The following is a 16,323-nucleotide window of genomic DNA, read 5'->3' on the forward strand; positions in this document are numbered from 1 at the left end:
AGAGTGCTGTCCAGAGCGGTCACAATGAAGCACTGTGGGATAGCTCCCGGAGGCCAATAACGTCGAATTCCGTCCACACTACCCCAATTCCGACCCCCTAAGGCCGATTTTATCGCTAATCCCCTCGTCGGAGGTGGAGTAAAGAAACTGGTTTAAAGGGCCCTTTAAGTCGAAAGAAAAGGCTTTGTCGTATGAACGTGTCCAGGCTTAATTCGATTTAACGCGGCTAAAGTCGACCTAAACTCGTAGTGTAGACCAGGCCTAAGATAGAAAATTCAGCTTCTGTCTCTGGTGCTGACTTTCACCTGAAACCTCATTGCTAAAGAAACATGGGCTCAGCACACGGTCTTATCAGCCACTCCAAAACCTGGCAAACTTGTACCAGCATCCAGCTGTTTAATACATTGCTTTTAGCTGCCTAGCTGGTCATGGTCTCACAGCAGTGTTGCAAAAGATGCAGTCTTGGCTGTTGAAAACAGATTATTTTAAAACAGAAGGAAAGGAAGAGAGATAGGAAAGAGAATAAATAAGGTAAGACAGCAGGAAACCAAGTCTCACATTCTAGGTGTCATCTGGAATTTAGCCAGAGCTAGTGATGTCATCTGGGTCACTCTTTCTGGCCCAGTCTAGCCAGGACATCTCTCAGGATCAGGATAGTGAAGGTCCAACAGTGTTGTGGTAGATTCTGGGGTCCCAGAAGATGAAAGTGGAAGCCATGATGGTAAATCTCACTTCTTCTAGTTCACCTCTTTCTACCATTTTGATCCTCCCCACCTCCCCCCAAAGTCTCTTTTTAAGAACCCCAAAAGGAAGTGGTGGGCAGAACAGCCAATCCCCTTATTATTTTGTTTGCCAATTAGGCCTAATTTTCAACACACCAATTTGGGTCTATTAATCTCCAGTTCTATTCTCCATTTTTTTCCAGTCACAGTCTTAACGCAGTCCTGGGGTGGAGTAAATAGACCATTTTTGTCTGGACTAATTTGGTCTTTCACTTTTGCTGAATTTTATGAACAATTTTATGTAACAAACTGAGTTAAACTTTTGTTACCTTGGACAACTTAGAGCACAGGCATTTGCACAACAGACCCAAAGTGTCTTGCATTGATTTCAATGGGCTTTGGATCAGGCCCTACCTCCCTTGAAGTCAGTGGTGTTATATGGGTGTAACATTAATGTTAATTACAAGAGAACATGCTCTCTGAGTCTATTTGTGTGGGTCAGTTAAGTGGAACTATTTTTTTAATGTAATTGGCACTGAGTTTTAATTTATCTCTATCTCACTGAGAGACATTTATGCATATTATCAAACTAGTGTTTCATACTGGCTTATGTATGGGGGAACCAGCAGCAGCTTTCAAACCTGAAACATTTCTCCTAAGTTTGGGACAAAATGATCAGCTACAATGGTCTGTGTAGAGCAGATGCAGGTTTCATATTTCAGCTCCTCCTCACATTCCAGGCCTGCTGAGGCTTCCCTCAAAATTCTCCAAAATGGAGCCTCTCACAACTTATCCTTTAAAATGTTCAGTGCCCAAAGCAAGGGTATTTGTTGTTTTCCTGTCGATGGTTTTGTGTACAGCAATGCTCTGTCTGTTGCAGCTCAAATTCTTAAAACCTAAAATCAAAGATTTTTATTCTTTTGAAGTGAAGGATTCCAGAGGGAGGACCGTTTCTCTGGAGAAGTACAGAGGCAAAGTAAGTTGCATCTTCAAAGCACTATTTCTTTGTTACTAAATCTTTAGAGGGCAACAGATATACTCAATTTATATATGGTAAAAACACTGTAGCATTATGGGGAGATAGAGATGTTTTCTAAAATTCCCTGTTCCTTCAGTATTTAGTGCTAAACTAGCAGTACAGATTAATTTTAACTGGCTATATTAAATTTAGTGATACTAAATAATGCAAAATGGTCATTTAATATGATTTGTTATAACTGAAATGCTCTAACAATGCAACAAATATATTTTAATCACAGTAGCTAAGAATGTCAGCATATTGCAATTATATTTTAGAGGTTGATCTAAAATATATGTGAGACTATTTATTATGCACAAACCTTAAATGTCTGACTTTGCATGTGTGCTTTTAAAACAAAACTGTAATTAAAAAACATTTTATCCTTTTCAAGGGTCTAATGATTTTTATTAAAAGAATGTCTCTTAAAGAATACCTGATTTCAGCTTCTGATATTCTTACTATATCTAATGAGATTATGCTCCGATGGTCACAGATAGTATTCAAACAGGAGAGATTATGCTATTGGAAGTTATATCTTTAAGACTTGAAGTAATTTAGGAACTTGCAGTTTCTTTCTAAATGTTCCACCTTCTATTTCTCTGAAGGCGTCTTTGGTTGTAAACGTGGCCAGTTACTGCCAGCACACAGACAAAAATTACATCGCGCTGCAGGAATTACACAGAGAGTTTGGTCCATCCCACTTCACTGTGCTGGCCTTTCCGTGCAATCAATTTGGAGAATTGGAGCCTAGCTCAAGCCAGGAAATAGAATCTTTTGCCAAGGGAAACTATGGAGCAACTTTCCCTATTTTCCACAAAATTAAGATTCTGGGATCTGAAACAGAACCTGCATTCAAATTTCTGATAGGTAAATATTTGCCTATTATATATTATGCTGCATATAATTGCAATATTTTTTCATTTATATTGTATTGATTTTTTCCCCAAAACATAAGGGGAGAACAGAAAAAATGGCAGAAGAACAGAAAGGTAAAGGAATGGCGGGGGAGGGAGGAGAAGGAACAGGGACAGAGACATCTCAGTTTCCATCTGCTAGGAATTAATCAAAGGTTTCTAAAACATTAAACCAAATCTTTTCAAATTTAGATGAGGTTCCTCTTCTCCAAAATGTTACCTGCTCTTTACAATACTATTTTTAAAGCAAACATGTAATTGCCTGATTTACCTGTTGTCTATTTTTTATTATCATTACAAAAATATTTTATTTGAAAAGTTGTTCAAATAACTATATTAACCATTCTGAGAGAATTTAATACAAAAGTATCACCATTATTGTCTTATATTCTTAATATTTCAACAGTTAATACAAACGTGTAGATCAGCAAATTTCCCTCTTACCAGACATGTATATCTTATTGACTTAGATGCAAGTTATGCATGAACAGTGGGAAATAATCACTGGTTTACATTAACTCATTTTGTAAATTTTGGGATCCAATCTGCAAAACCTACTCACACAACTATGCCTCATTCACATGAGAAGCCACTGGAACTTACTCAAATGAGTAGGGGTTTGTAGGGATGGGCCCTGTAGTCTCACAAGTCAGAATGAGGCTGTATTTACTTAGGGCTTAAATCAAAGCTCAATGAAGCCAATTGAAAGACTCCCACTGACTTCAATGTGCTTTGGATCAGGTCTTTGGTTCCCATTGAATTTCTGTATAATAGAGGAATGATGGTCCAGTTGTTAGGGAACTAGCCCGTAACTTGGGAGAGATAACGTTCAATTCTATGCTCTGCCACAGCTTTCCTCTGTGACTTTGAGTGAGTCACTTACCCTCAGTTCCACATCTGGGAAACAGAGATAGTGATGCTTCCCAGCCTCACAGGGTGCCATGAGCATGCAGTGCTCAGCTGCTTTGGTGATGGGGGCCAGCTATGTACTTTTAAAGAAGATAAGGGTCAAAAATCACTTGCCATATCACTAGCAAAACAACAAGATACTGCAGATTTTGTAAATCTTTTCACCAGTCTGAATTTCAAACATATTTTCTTTTCACCTAACTAAAAACAATGGATCAAATTCTGCACTAATTTATACTCCTTCAATCCTAATATCCCCTCAGATATGCTCGTGCATTATGATCATGAAGACAAGGGGAGCGTTTGACTTCAGTTACATTACAGACGGTGTAATTAGTGCGAACTATGCCCCATTCGCTATATTAAATAAAAACATATCCATACCCATGGATGGAGAGAGATACCACATTCACTCTTTTGGTTCTAAAATGCATGATACACCTCTACCCCGATATAACGCTGTCCTTGGGAGCCAAAAAATCTTACCGCGTTATAGGTGAAACCGCGTTATATCGAACTTGCTGTGATCCACTGGAGTGCGCAGCCCCCTCCCCCCCCCCGGAGCACTGCTTTACCGTGTTATATCTGAATTCATGTTATATCGGGTCACATTATATCGGGATACAGGTGTAGCTTGTTTGACAGACAAAAAATCACTTTATTTGCTATTTGTATATTTTGAAAGTATTTTATGAAAGTCATCCTTTCCCTTCCTGCAGCCCCCTGCCTCAAAGGAATTTACTGTGCAGCTTCTGCCCAAAGGGGATGATATTTTCACTCTCTTATACATTTAATATTTTCTAGGTCAAATTCTCAGCCACATTGGGACAGTTTTGCACTATACCACCAGCTGATTCTGACCATACGACTAGCATATCCAGCCCCAGAGCAATCGTCCTAGTGCAAGGAGGATCCTCCAGCGGCATAGAGATGGTGCAGACATAGGCGCCGACTCCGTGGGTGCTCCGGGGCTGGAGCACCCACGGGGAAAAATTGGTGGGTGCTCTGCACCCACCGGCAGCTCCCCGCCCCAGCTCACCTCCACCTCCTCCGCCACTTTTTCCCCCTGGTTCCCAGCGCTTCCTGCCGCGAAACAGCTGTTTCACGGCGGGAAGCGCTAGGAGGGAGGGGGGAAGAGGGGGAACGCACCGTGCTCGGGGAAGAGGCGGGGCCGGGGCGGGATTTGGGGAAGGCATCCAATAGGGGCAGGGAGGAGGTGGAGTTGGGGCGGGGACTTTGGGGAAGGGGTTGGAATGGGACGGGGCAGGGCCGGGGTCGGGGGGTACGAGCACCCACCGGCGCCGGGAAAAGTTGGTGCCTATGGGTGCAGAGACTCTTATGAAGTGCTTAATTTGTAATAAAACAGGAGCTGGGGCTCAAGCAATTAGGTGCCAGGGCTGAAGCAATTTTTGTACTTTCATAACTGATTCAGCAAGCCCAGAGGTACCGGGGCTATGAACTGCCATAGGTGCCAGGGCTGAAGCAATTTTTGTACTTTCATAACTGATTCAGCAAGCCCAGAGGTATCAGGGCTATGAACTGCCAAGCCTAAAGTTGCCGGGGCTCTGCCCTGACAAGCCCTGGCACAAATTAAGCACTGCCATTTCACTCCTTCATCCCAATGTAACAGCAAAAGGGGGGCTTGGCCAATGCTCAGGACACTGCTAAATCTCATTGATCCAGGGTCGCCCAGAGGGGGGGGGCAAATGGGGCAATTTGCCCCAGGCCCCGGGCCCTGCAGGGTCCCCCATGAGAATATAGTATTCTATAGTATTGCAACTTTTTTTTATGGAAGGGGCCCCTGAAATTGATTTGCCCCAGGCCCCCTGAATCGTCTGGGCAGCTCTGCATTGATCCCCAGCAGTAGTTTTGGACCATGGGAGCTATTGCAGCTGCTATAAATTAGAGCAGTCATCAAGCTGCTCTAACTTACACTGGGAGTCTAGCTCTGCATTCTAACCCAGAATCAAGGGGAGAGCAACGGTGAGGTTATACCACCCCAAGACTTCCTCTTCTGACTTGCACTGTGTGCAATTCAGCTTGATCCTAGATATAGCAATTAAATCAAGATACAATTATTAAACAGAAAAGGGTCAACATGACATGGAACATATCCCACCATCCCTTGGCATGGAAAATTCCTATTGAGGCTGTGGAAGTTATGAATATGGTTCAGTGGCTGGCTTGGGACAATGGCTTTTAATTAGGTTTGAAAGGACTAGATTTGTATCTGTAAATGTCAGTAAACATCGACTTCACAGTATACACACAAATGACGAAAAATATTTCAACTGATGATCATTGAAATTTACAGATAAGTAAAGTAAGAAAAGTGCAGCTTAAGAACTTATTAGAGTTGACTTACGGATATTTACTTTGTATATCTGTATATTTTGACATGCGATGTGACAGTTTGTGTTTTAACGGTTATAAAGCTTTAACTTTTTTATCTAACCATCTGCTGTCATTAAATAAATATTGTCTGACACCCCCATTGTCTCATACATCCCTAATTTCCCGCAACTGTGAAAATGTAAATTGCTAAAAATCAGAAAAAAATACCTAAAACCCATAGTTTTGTGCAACTGTGAAAATTTAAATTGAAAAAAAAATTAAAATTACTTAAAAATAAACATTGATATTATCCATCAAAATGATAAAAAATACCATCAAATTCTGCCAAGCTACTTTTAATGCATTAATTTAGGACCCTATTCTCCACTACATGGCTTATTCCCCTATAGAAGTGACAATTCTGAACTCACAATTTTCTTTAAATTCTTCCATAAGACTATGAGTTCCCCCAAGAAAGGGCCAGGGGCTCCACCAACTAAACCTGCAGGATCTGTGAGGGTCTCCAGGGACATGGCAAAGGCAAGGGACTCTACTGCTGCTGCCTTTGGGAGCCATGCTGCCAGGTGTTTCTTAGCAGCCTGTCATCCCCAGAAACCCCCACTCCCAGAAATTCCATAGGACAGAGTAACATCTGAGGCTTTGCCCCATGAGACTGAGGGGTAGAATCAAGCAGAAATTGACCCAGCCATCACCCCCAACATCCCCATCTCCTGTATCCACCTGCCCCCTGCCAGCCCATAGAGCTAGAAATACTATGGAGCCCTTACTGAGGGACATCTGTAGGGCAGGGAGAAGAGGTTTAACCACATAGGTGGCAGCACTCTCCCATGTCATGCTCCCCAGGAAGCAGAAGAGAGTATTTGGCTCTTACACTGCTTCAAAGAGAAGGGGAAAATTCTTTCATTTCACCCTCCTAGATCAATAGAACCATCCAAACGTCCAGATCAAGAGACTTAACACAGAATGGGAGTTTCCTTTTTTCAAAAGACTGTTAAAGAATAGCTGTTCTGTGGCTAAGCAATTGCAAGGATAGCAGTATTTTAGGCCATTAAAAGTATCTGATGCCTTTTCTGCAGATTCTTCAAAGAAAGAGCCTAGGTGGAATTTCTGGAAGTATCTTGTCAACCCAGAAGGTAAAGTTGTGAAATTTTGGAGACCTGAAGAGCCCATAGAAAACATCAGGCCAGAAGTAGCATCTCTGATCAGGCAGATCATCATGAAAAAGAAAGAAGATCTCTGAAAAGGCCATTCAGTCTGTGAATCCATTTTACCGCATGTATAGACAATCTTAATACATTCCTGTTAAATGATGCTAGAAGCTAGGCCATCAAGTGTTTTAATTTCTCTTTGGTTTTAATGGCAGTACTGAGAATAATTACAAATGATTTAAGCGCTAATATAGGGCCCAATCCTGCGACATGCTGAGCGCCAATAAAGTCAATGAGAGTTGCAAGGCACTCAGCACTTTGCAGGATCAGACCCTTAGTTTGGCATAAAGTTGCTAATGTTCCCTGTAAATTCACACTGCTGCCAATGGTTAATAATGTCACCAACATGAAAATGCTTAAAAAAGAAGACAGAGGATTTGTATGAATATGAAGTTGACTAATTTATCAAGCCAAGAGCTTTGTTTCCCAGCTACTTGTAACAAGTGTTAGGGTTTTTTTTATATTTGATTGCCAAACATGAAACTCCTGTGACTGAATTACTTTAGGGCCATTGTATCAATCCAGAAGCATCACACCAGAGTAGTTAAAACTGAATGCCACTGAAAAATACCAGCTTTGCTACATTAACAGAGGAAGGTTGATGAATTGTGAAAATTACAAACTAAGTTTAAAAAAAATTGTAAATAGATAGTTCTATGAAGATTGTTTATTAAAAAAGAGGAAAATCACAAAATGGTTCCTAGCCTACATTGTGTGTATTTTGATATATTTCACAAAATGTTCTGTGACACTGTGCAGTCATACACACTGAGAGCATTCTGGAGAATCTAACACTAAAGCAATTATAAGATCAGCCCCTATTTTATTTGGAGCTAGGCAAACTTAGATTGCTAAACTTTGTGAATCAAGCAGCAGACAAGTTGGGATTCATCAGGCATTGTGGCTGTATTTTACAGTCTGAGACAAAGGATAAATTACTAGAATAATTCTAAGAGCAGATACGCTATAGTAAATATCACGTCTGGAAGAGCTAAAGTGTAATGATGAATAAAGATGGCTGGTTATGTGTGGCATTCTCAAACCAAAGTTAGTAAAGTATTCACACTTTCTCACCATTTGCGATGGGGAAGGGGAGAAACTGTGAGGATCTTGAAGCTGAATCTGGTTGGAGGCTCTGGCTTCATTGGGGAGCCCCCAGGCCAAAGGAAGGCATTGCTAGGGAGGGAAGGGGCATAGCCAAAACTGCCAAAGTGGAAGGTGAAGCTGTTCTCGATGCCAGAAACCTGGAGGGAGAGCAGCACTGGAAACACTAGGAATGAATCCCCCGATGCACATGGGGCCAGGCTGGTCCAAGAGGGAGGAATTTGGCCCTTGTACTGTTAGTACAAATAATGTAATGTAGGTACAAGTAAACAGCAGTCATTCATGTGCAGCTACACACAGCTTCAGATATTAAAACCATTTTGTTTCATTGAGAAGAAGGATGTTGTCCACGGTACTGGAGATATCCAAAAGCCTTTCAAAAATACTTGGGGGTCTACATCATCCACTAGAGACGAGCAGTAAAGATGGCTGCCTAAGGTTTCATCGGGACAACAGCAGCTGCAGGAATACAAGACACCCCTATACTAGTGTCTGCCTGGGGCGTGAGCTCAATTTCTGCTGTAAGGTTGGAACTCACAATCTTCTCACCTGGGAAAATAATACAGCGGGCATAGATTATCCAACAAGTTCTTAGAATATACTGGAGACAATTTTTTTATTTCAGAAGATGAAGAAAGCTACTGGGGGAGAGGCTATTCTAGATTTGATTTGGACAAATAGGGAAGAACTGATTGAGAATTTGGAAGGCAGCTTAGGTGAAAGTCAGCATGGATTTGTCAAGAACAAATCATGTCAAACCAACCTAATAGGGCTGACAAGGTAACAGCCTTGTGGATGGGGAGAAGCGGTAGATGTGGTATCTCTTGACTTTAGTAAGGCTTTTGATACTGTCTCGCATGACCGTCTCATAAACAAACTAGGGAAATACAACCTAGATAGAGCTACTATAAGGTGGGTGCATAACTGGTTGGAAAACCATTCCCAGAAAGTAGTTATCAGTGGTTCACAGTCAAGCTGGAAAAGCATATTGAGTGGGGTCTCACAGGTTTCAGTTCTGGGTCCAATTCTGTTCAATATCTTCATCAATGATTTAGATAATGGCACAGAGAGTACACTTATAAAGTTTTCAGGGGTTGCCAAGTGCTTTGGAGGGTAGGATTAAACTTCAAAATGATCTGGACAAACTGGAGAAATGGTCTGCAGTAAATAGGATGAAATTCAATAAGGACAAATACGAAGTACTCCACCTAGGAAGGAACAATCAGTTGGACACATACAAAATGTGAAATGACTGCCTCGGAAGGAGTACTGAGAAAAGGGATCTGGGGGGCATAGTGGATCACAAACTAAATATGAATGACCAGTGTAACACTATTGCAAAAAAAGCAAACAACATTGTGGGATGTATTAGCAGGGGTGTTGTAAACAAGACAAGAGAAGTAATTCTTCCATTCTACTCTATGCTGATTAGGCCTCAACTGGAGTATTGTATCTAGTTCTGGATGCTACATTTCAGGAAAGATGTGGACAAATTGGAGAAAGTCCAGAGAAGAGCAACAAAAATGATTAAAGATCTAGAAAACACGACCTCTGACTGAGGGAAGATTAAAAAAATTGGGTTTGTTTAGTCTGGAGAAGAGAAGACTGAGAGGGGACACAATAACACTTTTCAAGTACATAAAAGGTTGTTACAAGGAGGAGGGAGAAAAATTGTTCATCTTAACCTCTGAGGATAGGACATGAAGCAGTGGGCTTAAATTGCAGCAAGTGCAGTTTAGGTTGGACAGTAGGAAAAACTTCCTAAATGTCAGAGTGGTTAAGCACTGGAATAAATTGCCTAGGGAGGTTGTGGAATTTCCATCATTTGAGATTTTAAGAGCAGGCTAGACAAACAGCCATCAGGGATGGTCTAGATAATACTTAGTCCTGCTATGAGTGCAGGGGACTGGAGTAGATGATCTCTCGAGATCCCTTTCAGTCCTATGATTCTATGAATGTAGGCACCAGAGTGCAGTCCAATTGGGTGCAGTTGAGATTGGAAAAGAAGGTGTGATTCTGTTCCCACTGAAGTCAATGGGAGTTATATTATTGACTTCAGTGGAATCAGGATTGGGACTTTAACCCTTAACTGTGAATTTCCATAATTTTCCTGGGTCTAAGTGAAAGCCGTAGGATTATTTTAATATAATTTTGTAGTTGAATCAAACTGTTTTTTTAATCTCATTGCCATTCTCAGGGAACTATCAAAAATATATTATATTGTAGAACCATTATATTTTTGTGTCTGTTTATTTCATGCAAACAAAGTAGGCCACATAGTCACACAATTAGTGTCAGCCAGCAGATTCTCTCTGCTAGGGAGGGGAGCAGACAGAAATGCCTGCAGCATGACCTGACAGTATGTGGATGAGCAGGGAAGGGAAGGAGACATTAATTATGCTTTTCCAAACCTTCACCTGTTTGGGAGTATTTCTTAAATGGAACCTTAGCTCTGAATGTCCAGTCTAGTAATGGGGGGATGCAGAGAAGAGTGACAAGAATGAGCAAGTGCCTGGAAGAGCTCTCATATGAAGAAAGATTGAAAAAATTGAGATTGCTTCCCATAGAAATGAGATGACTAATAAAATTATATAAAATAATGAATAATACAGAGAAGGTAGATCGGGAATTCTGTCTCTCTTCTCATAACACAAGAACAAAGGGATGTTCATTTAAATTAAAAGGCCAGAAATTCAAAATGAATAAAAGGAAATACTTTTTCACATAACGTATGATTAAACTGTGCGGCTTCTTACCATAGGAAGACACCGAGGCCAAGAATTTAAGATTTTAAAAGGTATAGGATAGTTATATGGATATCAAGAATATCCAGAGTTGTCATAATCTATGACAACAATAATTTTGGAAAGGATATTAAACCTCATGCTTTAGAGTATAAACCAACCTCTAACACTTAGACATAAGGGGGGAGACCTCTGTGGGGGCCATACTTGTCTACTGTGGAGTTCTTGTACCTTCCTCTAATGTATCAGTGGTACTAACCACTGTCAGAGACAGGAGACTAAACTAGATGGACCTCATGTCTGATTCAATATGACAGTTTCTATGTTCCTATGTTGTGGGACTGATTTTCACTTCCCAGTCTCCATTTATGTATGCCATTCTGGATTTGTGTACACTTTGATGTAGGTTTACAAATGTTCAAGTGTGCACTACATATACTGATGGATAGAGCTGGGCGAAATTTTCCAGACAAAACTGTTTTTCACCAGAAAATGCATAATCGGGTTGACCAAAACATTTGTGTCAAATTGTTTCAGTCAAGAACTCCCCTCCACACACAAAAAAATGAAAAAAATCAAAGCGTTTCAATTCTTTTATTTGAAATGACTTTTTGTTTCAAATTTTACTTCAAATTTATTTTTTTAAAGGTTAAAAAACCCAAAAATGAAATAAAGTAAAAAAAAATTGGGGTGGGGGGTCAACCCGGAATTTTAAAAAAATCTGATTTTTTGGGTTAGTCACCAAAATGAAAAATCACTTATTCACACAGCTATGCGGATGGATACTAATCTCATAGAGATTATGTAAGAGGCAAACTGTGCCGCATATCCTTTGTAATCTACACAAAGGTGCTGGGAGTTGGGAAGGATAGGCAAATGGGGCATTCACCTCAGAGTCATTAGTCTGACTAGTCGTTCCATCCAGGCTGGTAGTGACAGTAAGGGACATTGTGACAGGGCAGCCTGCTCCTTTCTGGCTCAGGAGGCATGGGGCCTGGCAGCCCTATTCAATTAGTACCACCCTACCACACCTGGGCAGGCTGTGGGACTTAAAAGGGAGAAAACTCAGCAGTGTCTGAGGGTGACTGGGGAAGAGTGTGGACTGATGGTTTCTTCCTGAGGGCCAGAGGTCTTTTTGCTGAGTTGGTTGAGGAAGAGACCCAGGGGAGAGCAAGGAGCTCTCCAACGGGAAACCTGAAGCAAAACTTGTGTCTTGAGTCCTTTAAGTGTTTTTGGTAATGAAAGAGGTGCCGAGGCTCAAGCAATTAGGTGTCGGGGCTCAAGCAATTTTTTTATTTTCATAACTGATGCAGCAAGCCCAGAGGTACTAGGGCTATGAACTGCCAAGCCTAGAAGTGCCGGGGCTCAGCCCTGGCAAGCCCTGGCAGAAATTAAGCGCTGATGTCTGGGTATATCTTGGAAATCAAATGATTACCCATTTCCACAGAGCTTCACTTCTCCCCATAATGGTTTAACCTGGGACTCCTTTCCTTCGTAAAGAGCTACCAGGAATACAAATTTTCCAAACACATTTCAACCAACCTGACTTGAGCTGGAGTATCTCACCTCCTCTCTGTTGGATATTCTGACCCCAAAAGGACCAACAGAAGTAGTGTCAAGCAAAACCAAACAATTCCAGAACTGTGTCTCTGGTTCCCTTAGGAATCTTTTGATATCCTCTCTGAATGTTTCAAGCTTATAAAGTTACATTACGTAATATTGTAAGAAATGCACATTTTCATATGGGACCCAAACCTAAAAGCAATACTCACATGTGCAAGTAGTCCCTTTGAAATCAAAGGGATTGTGATTGTTCATATAAGTAAAATTTTGTAGGATCAGACCCAAACATATTAACTCCTAATGTCAAACAAACCACAATATCTACAGGCCAGATACTCTGCTGGTATAATTTGGCTTAGCTGCCACTGAAGTCAATGGAGCTATGCCAACACACATTTACATCTGCTGAAGATCTGGCCCACTATCTTTACAGAGAGAGGCTTATAATAACCAGTTGTAATCCGCTTGTCTAAACATTGATGCAAGGTCGTGTGCTAATGTGGAAGTGTATTTAGTTGCTGGTATGTGAACAACAGCTAACTAACAATACACTGCCTAATCAGCACATACACAAAACTAGTTCTATTATGGGCCTTAATGCTGCAAGCTCTCCACATATACACACATGCTGTTTCACTGGGAGGTCTTCACTTGGAGAGTCTGCAAGAAAGATGGGCTATATGTGTTACTTGACTTATCTGGGAGTTCATATAATGAAAGAGTCTGTTTTTTGCAAATAAGAACTGCTTAGATACAAATACAAGGCATGGATTTCATCAAATGAATACCAGCACTTGGACACCAGGGTGATAGATGCCTTAAGCTAATATTGAAATACTCCTATCAAGAAACAAACTTTATTTCTTTTAAAATTAATTTAAATTAGCTGGCTATGAACCATTTCCCTTGAACTGAAAACTGACAGCTTGCCTAGCAATGTGAATGATAAATGATTGTGCATTGATCTGAGGGAGCATCCAATAAGTGTGCTGCAGAAGACAATAACCCCAGTTTTCCTGAACATCTGAATTAATGATCCTGAAGAGGAGTTAACAGCACATTAATAATATTGATAAGTAATGCTACATTAGGAGATGTTGCAAAAATCACTGAGAACAGAGAAATGATACACAAGGATAAAGGGACCAGTCCCACAAAGTTCTAAGCACCTTCTACCATTATAGTCAGTGGGAATTGAGTGGTTTTCAGAACCTAATGGAATTGTACCCATCAAGGGTGTTAACATATGGATAGGGAAAACAATTAAACAATATTCAGTATGAGGCTGATACTTCTTGCAAAGCACTAATGCGGTGATTGTAGCCAGCATGTTATATATATTTGTTAACAACATGAAAAAAGTCAATCTCTTTGGTCTTCATTATGCAGGATCATAACATTCAGATTAGAGTTCTTCTCTCTGTGGAACTGGTGAGAACACCTAGAAACACCACATACATTTTTAGTACTTCAGAACCACAAAGCTGTTGACAAATCTGAAGGCACTTGGAGAAGACGGCAATCATTTTCAAGACACTGTCATCGTCCCCTGCCCGCCCCCTTTCCCCCCACCAGTACAATAGTGGAAATGTCATGATGACACTAAAATATAATTTTGGGTATTTGGTAGGACATTTGATTGAACACCTTTGGGGTTGTCAGTTTTTAAACTCTATCAGCTTTTAATTGCTCATTGAAAAAAATGTAAATTTTGCCTAATGTTGTTTTATTAATGGATTGACACATTCTATATAAAACAGCAAGAAAATTTCAAAGAAAAGAATTTAGGAAAGTCATTGCTTGTCCTGCTAAAAAAAAAAAGCTGTCAGTTAATTTGTGATTGTTTGATATGGTTTGAATTCTATTATCTGTCTATCTGACTTAAGTATTTATAAGGCCTCCTATCATATTGGTCTCTAAGTGCTGATCAAAATTAAAAAACATTATAAGAGCTAAACAAAAGTTTTCTCTCTGTACTTTGGATAACAGGAGTGTGTGAAACAGCGATAACAGTAAATATTAGGTTTCACTATTGTTTGATTATACCCTTTACAGCAGAAAATAAAAAGGGCCTACAAGATGCACCATGTAAAATAAGTTTTGCTGCAGTTGGATGATCATAGTATGTGCAATAAGATAGCAGATGTAGGTTAGCTGGTGTCAGATTTTCAACCAGCTAACAATACACTGCCTTCCTAGCACACACATACAGTTACCACCAATGTTCTCACAAGTTGGTGTCCTGATGCCTTCCTAGTTCATCTCATTAAAATAACAGGGAGCTGGCCCTGCAGCAGGTGACAGTGTAGTAGAGACTGCTAGATTCACACAAAGCAGCCAGCTAAACAGTACACTGCCTACCAGACACAAGGAGCCTAAGTAAGGCAACATATTTCCTTTCTAAAGACGGTGTGACTGAATTTTATTCGTAACAGGAACTTTGCAAAGTGGAGTGATGGAAAAGATAAAGATCCATTTGAGCAATCATTCCATTTTCCATCTAATGTCAATGTTGCTAACCTCTTTCAAAATTAACTCAATATGTATTTCAACACAAAATGTAAATACTTAGATGCAATAAATATCAAGGGCATGATTCTGATCTTAGTTACACTACTGGAAATACAGACTAATTCCAAGGAAGTAAGTGGAGTTACAATAGTGTAAAGCAGTGTAAAGTGAGATCTGAATCAGGCCCTAAATTGTCAACCAAAACTTCAGAAAGTGTTAGATTCGCTTTTCATTCACACCAGTTTTACTGGATTTAACTGGAATTACCCTGGATTAACACTGGTGTAACTTAAATCAGAATCAAGCCAAATTCTGCCATTTTTTGGTAGCCATTCTAGCTCATGCCCTGATTCAGCAAGGCAGTTAAGCATGTAGCTAACTTAAAGCATGTGAGTAGTCCCATTGACTTCAATGGGCATTTGTATCAGGCCCATAATGAGCAAAATTGATGTTGCTGGTAAAAAAATCACCTTCACAGTGTTTAATAATTATAAGTTTGGATCTTAGGACTCGTATGGGTAGTGAGCTGTATGGATGTTACTAAAGGCAGAACCAAAGACGTTGCTTGGATATAAATAAGGACAGATTGTGGTCCTCTCTCTTTGCTTTTCAAAACTGGGCTCTTATACCACTCAAAAGGAATTCTATCTTGCAATGCTCCTGAATTATCAAAAAAACAAAACCACATATATAAACAATTACTTGTCCAATTGCCACGGCTAGGCAGCAGCCAAATGAATGAGTTGGTTAATATGGATCTGATTCCCATCACAGTCCACAAGAGGTTGCCATTTCCATGACTTCCAGGATGCTTTTGAATGCAACAATGTGGAGTGCAGCTAGCAACTGTTCATATATCAAGTTCTCAACAGCCAGCTAGCAATGCACTGCCAAACTGTCACATCCTTGTGCTCCATCAGTACTTCTTGGCCATTTGCTGTGTCCCAAAGACAGCTTTCTATAGCTTAGCTATTGTTCAACATGTTTAGTCTAGCATTGTACCTTCCCAACAGTATTGCTTGTATGAATGTTAACAGTAAAGTAATATACTTGCATGTCAGTGACTACACTTCTGTACTATATTCTGTCTTTAATGCACCCTGCTTATCTTCTGCTCTAAAATTTCCAGTCTAGGAGTCTCCCTTTACATTACCTCCATCCCTAACTGAATCTCACTTAGGATTCTACTAAAGTGACTCACCAGATTTACATTGTAAGCTTTGGAGGTAAGGGCTGTCTGTATTTTGCATCCTGTACATTGCCAAGCACACT

General features: G+C 40.3%; 2 protein-coding genes across 5 annotated transcripts in view; one reads left to right on the plus strand and one right to left on the minus strand.

Moving 5' to 3' along the window:
* CDC20B (cell division cycle 20B) overlaps positions 1-16,323 on the minus strand; it is a 58,253-nt gene that overhangs the window by 40,956 nt on the left and 974 nt on the right. The gene's annotated exons all lie outside the window — the stretch shown is intronic.
* Positions 1,495-7,161, plus strand: GPX8 (glutathione peroxidase 8 (putative)). 4 transcript variants are annotated; one of them, XM_065406568.1, is made up of 3 exons: positions 1,495-1,698; positions 2,349-2,610; positions 6,998-7,161. In XM_065406568.1, exons 1-3 carry the CDS (start codon positions 1,495-1,497, stop codon positions 7,159-7,161), a joined length of 630 nt encoding a protein of 209 aa, XP_065262640.1. The 4 variants fall into 4 exon arrangements, with proteins under 4 accessions (XP_065262640.1, XP_065262641.1, XP_065262642.1 ...); XM_065406569.1 differs by having other exon boundaries at positions 1,495-1,545; XM_065406570.1 differs by having other exon boundaries at positions 1,495-1,543; positions 2,473-2,610.

This window comes from Emys orbicularis, chromosome 6 (assembly GCF_028017835.1).
Source record: "Emys orbicularis isolate rEmyOrb1 chromosome 6, rEmyOrb1.hap1, whole genome shotgun sequence".
NCBI lineage: Eukaryota > Metazoa > Chordata > Testudines > Emydidae > Emys > Emys orbicularis.

Coding starts and splice junctions, on each gene's coding strand:
- GPX8 (XM_065406568.1), top strand. CDS start 1,495: ATGGAGCCTCTCACAACTTATCCTTTAAAATGTTCAGTGCCCAAAGCA. Junction 1,699..2,348: donor TGGAGAAGTACAGAGGCAAA/GTAAGTTGCATC, acceptor ATTTCTCTGAAG/GCGTCTTTGGTTGTAAACGT. Junction 2,611..6,997: donor TGCATTCAAATTTCTGATAG/GTAAATATTTGC, acceptor CCTTTTCTGCAG/ATTCTTCAAAGAAAGAGCCT.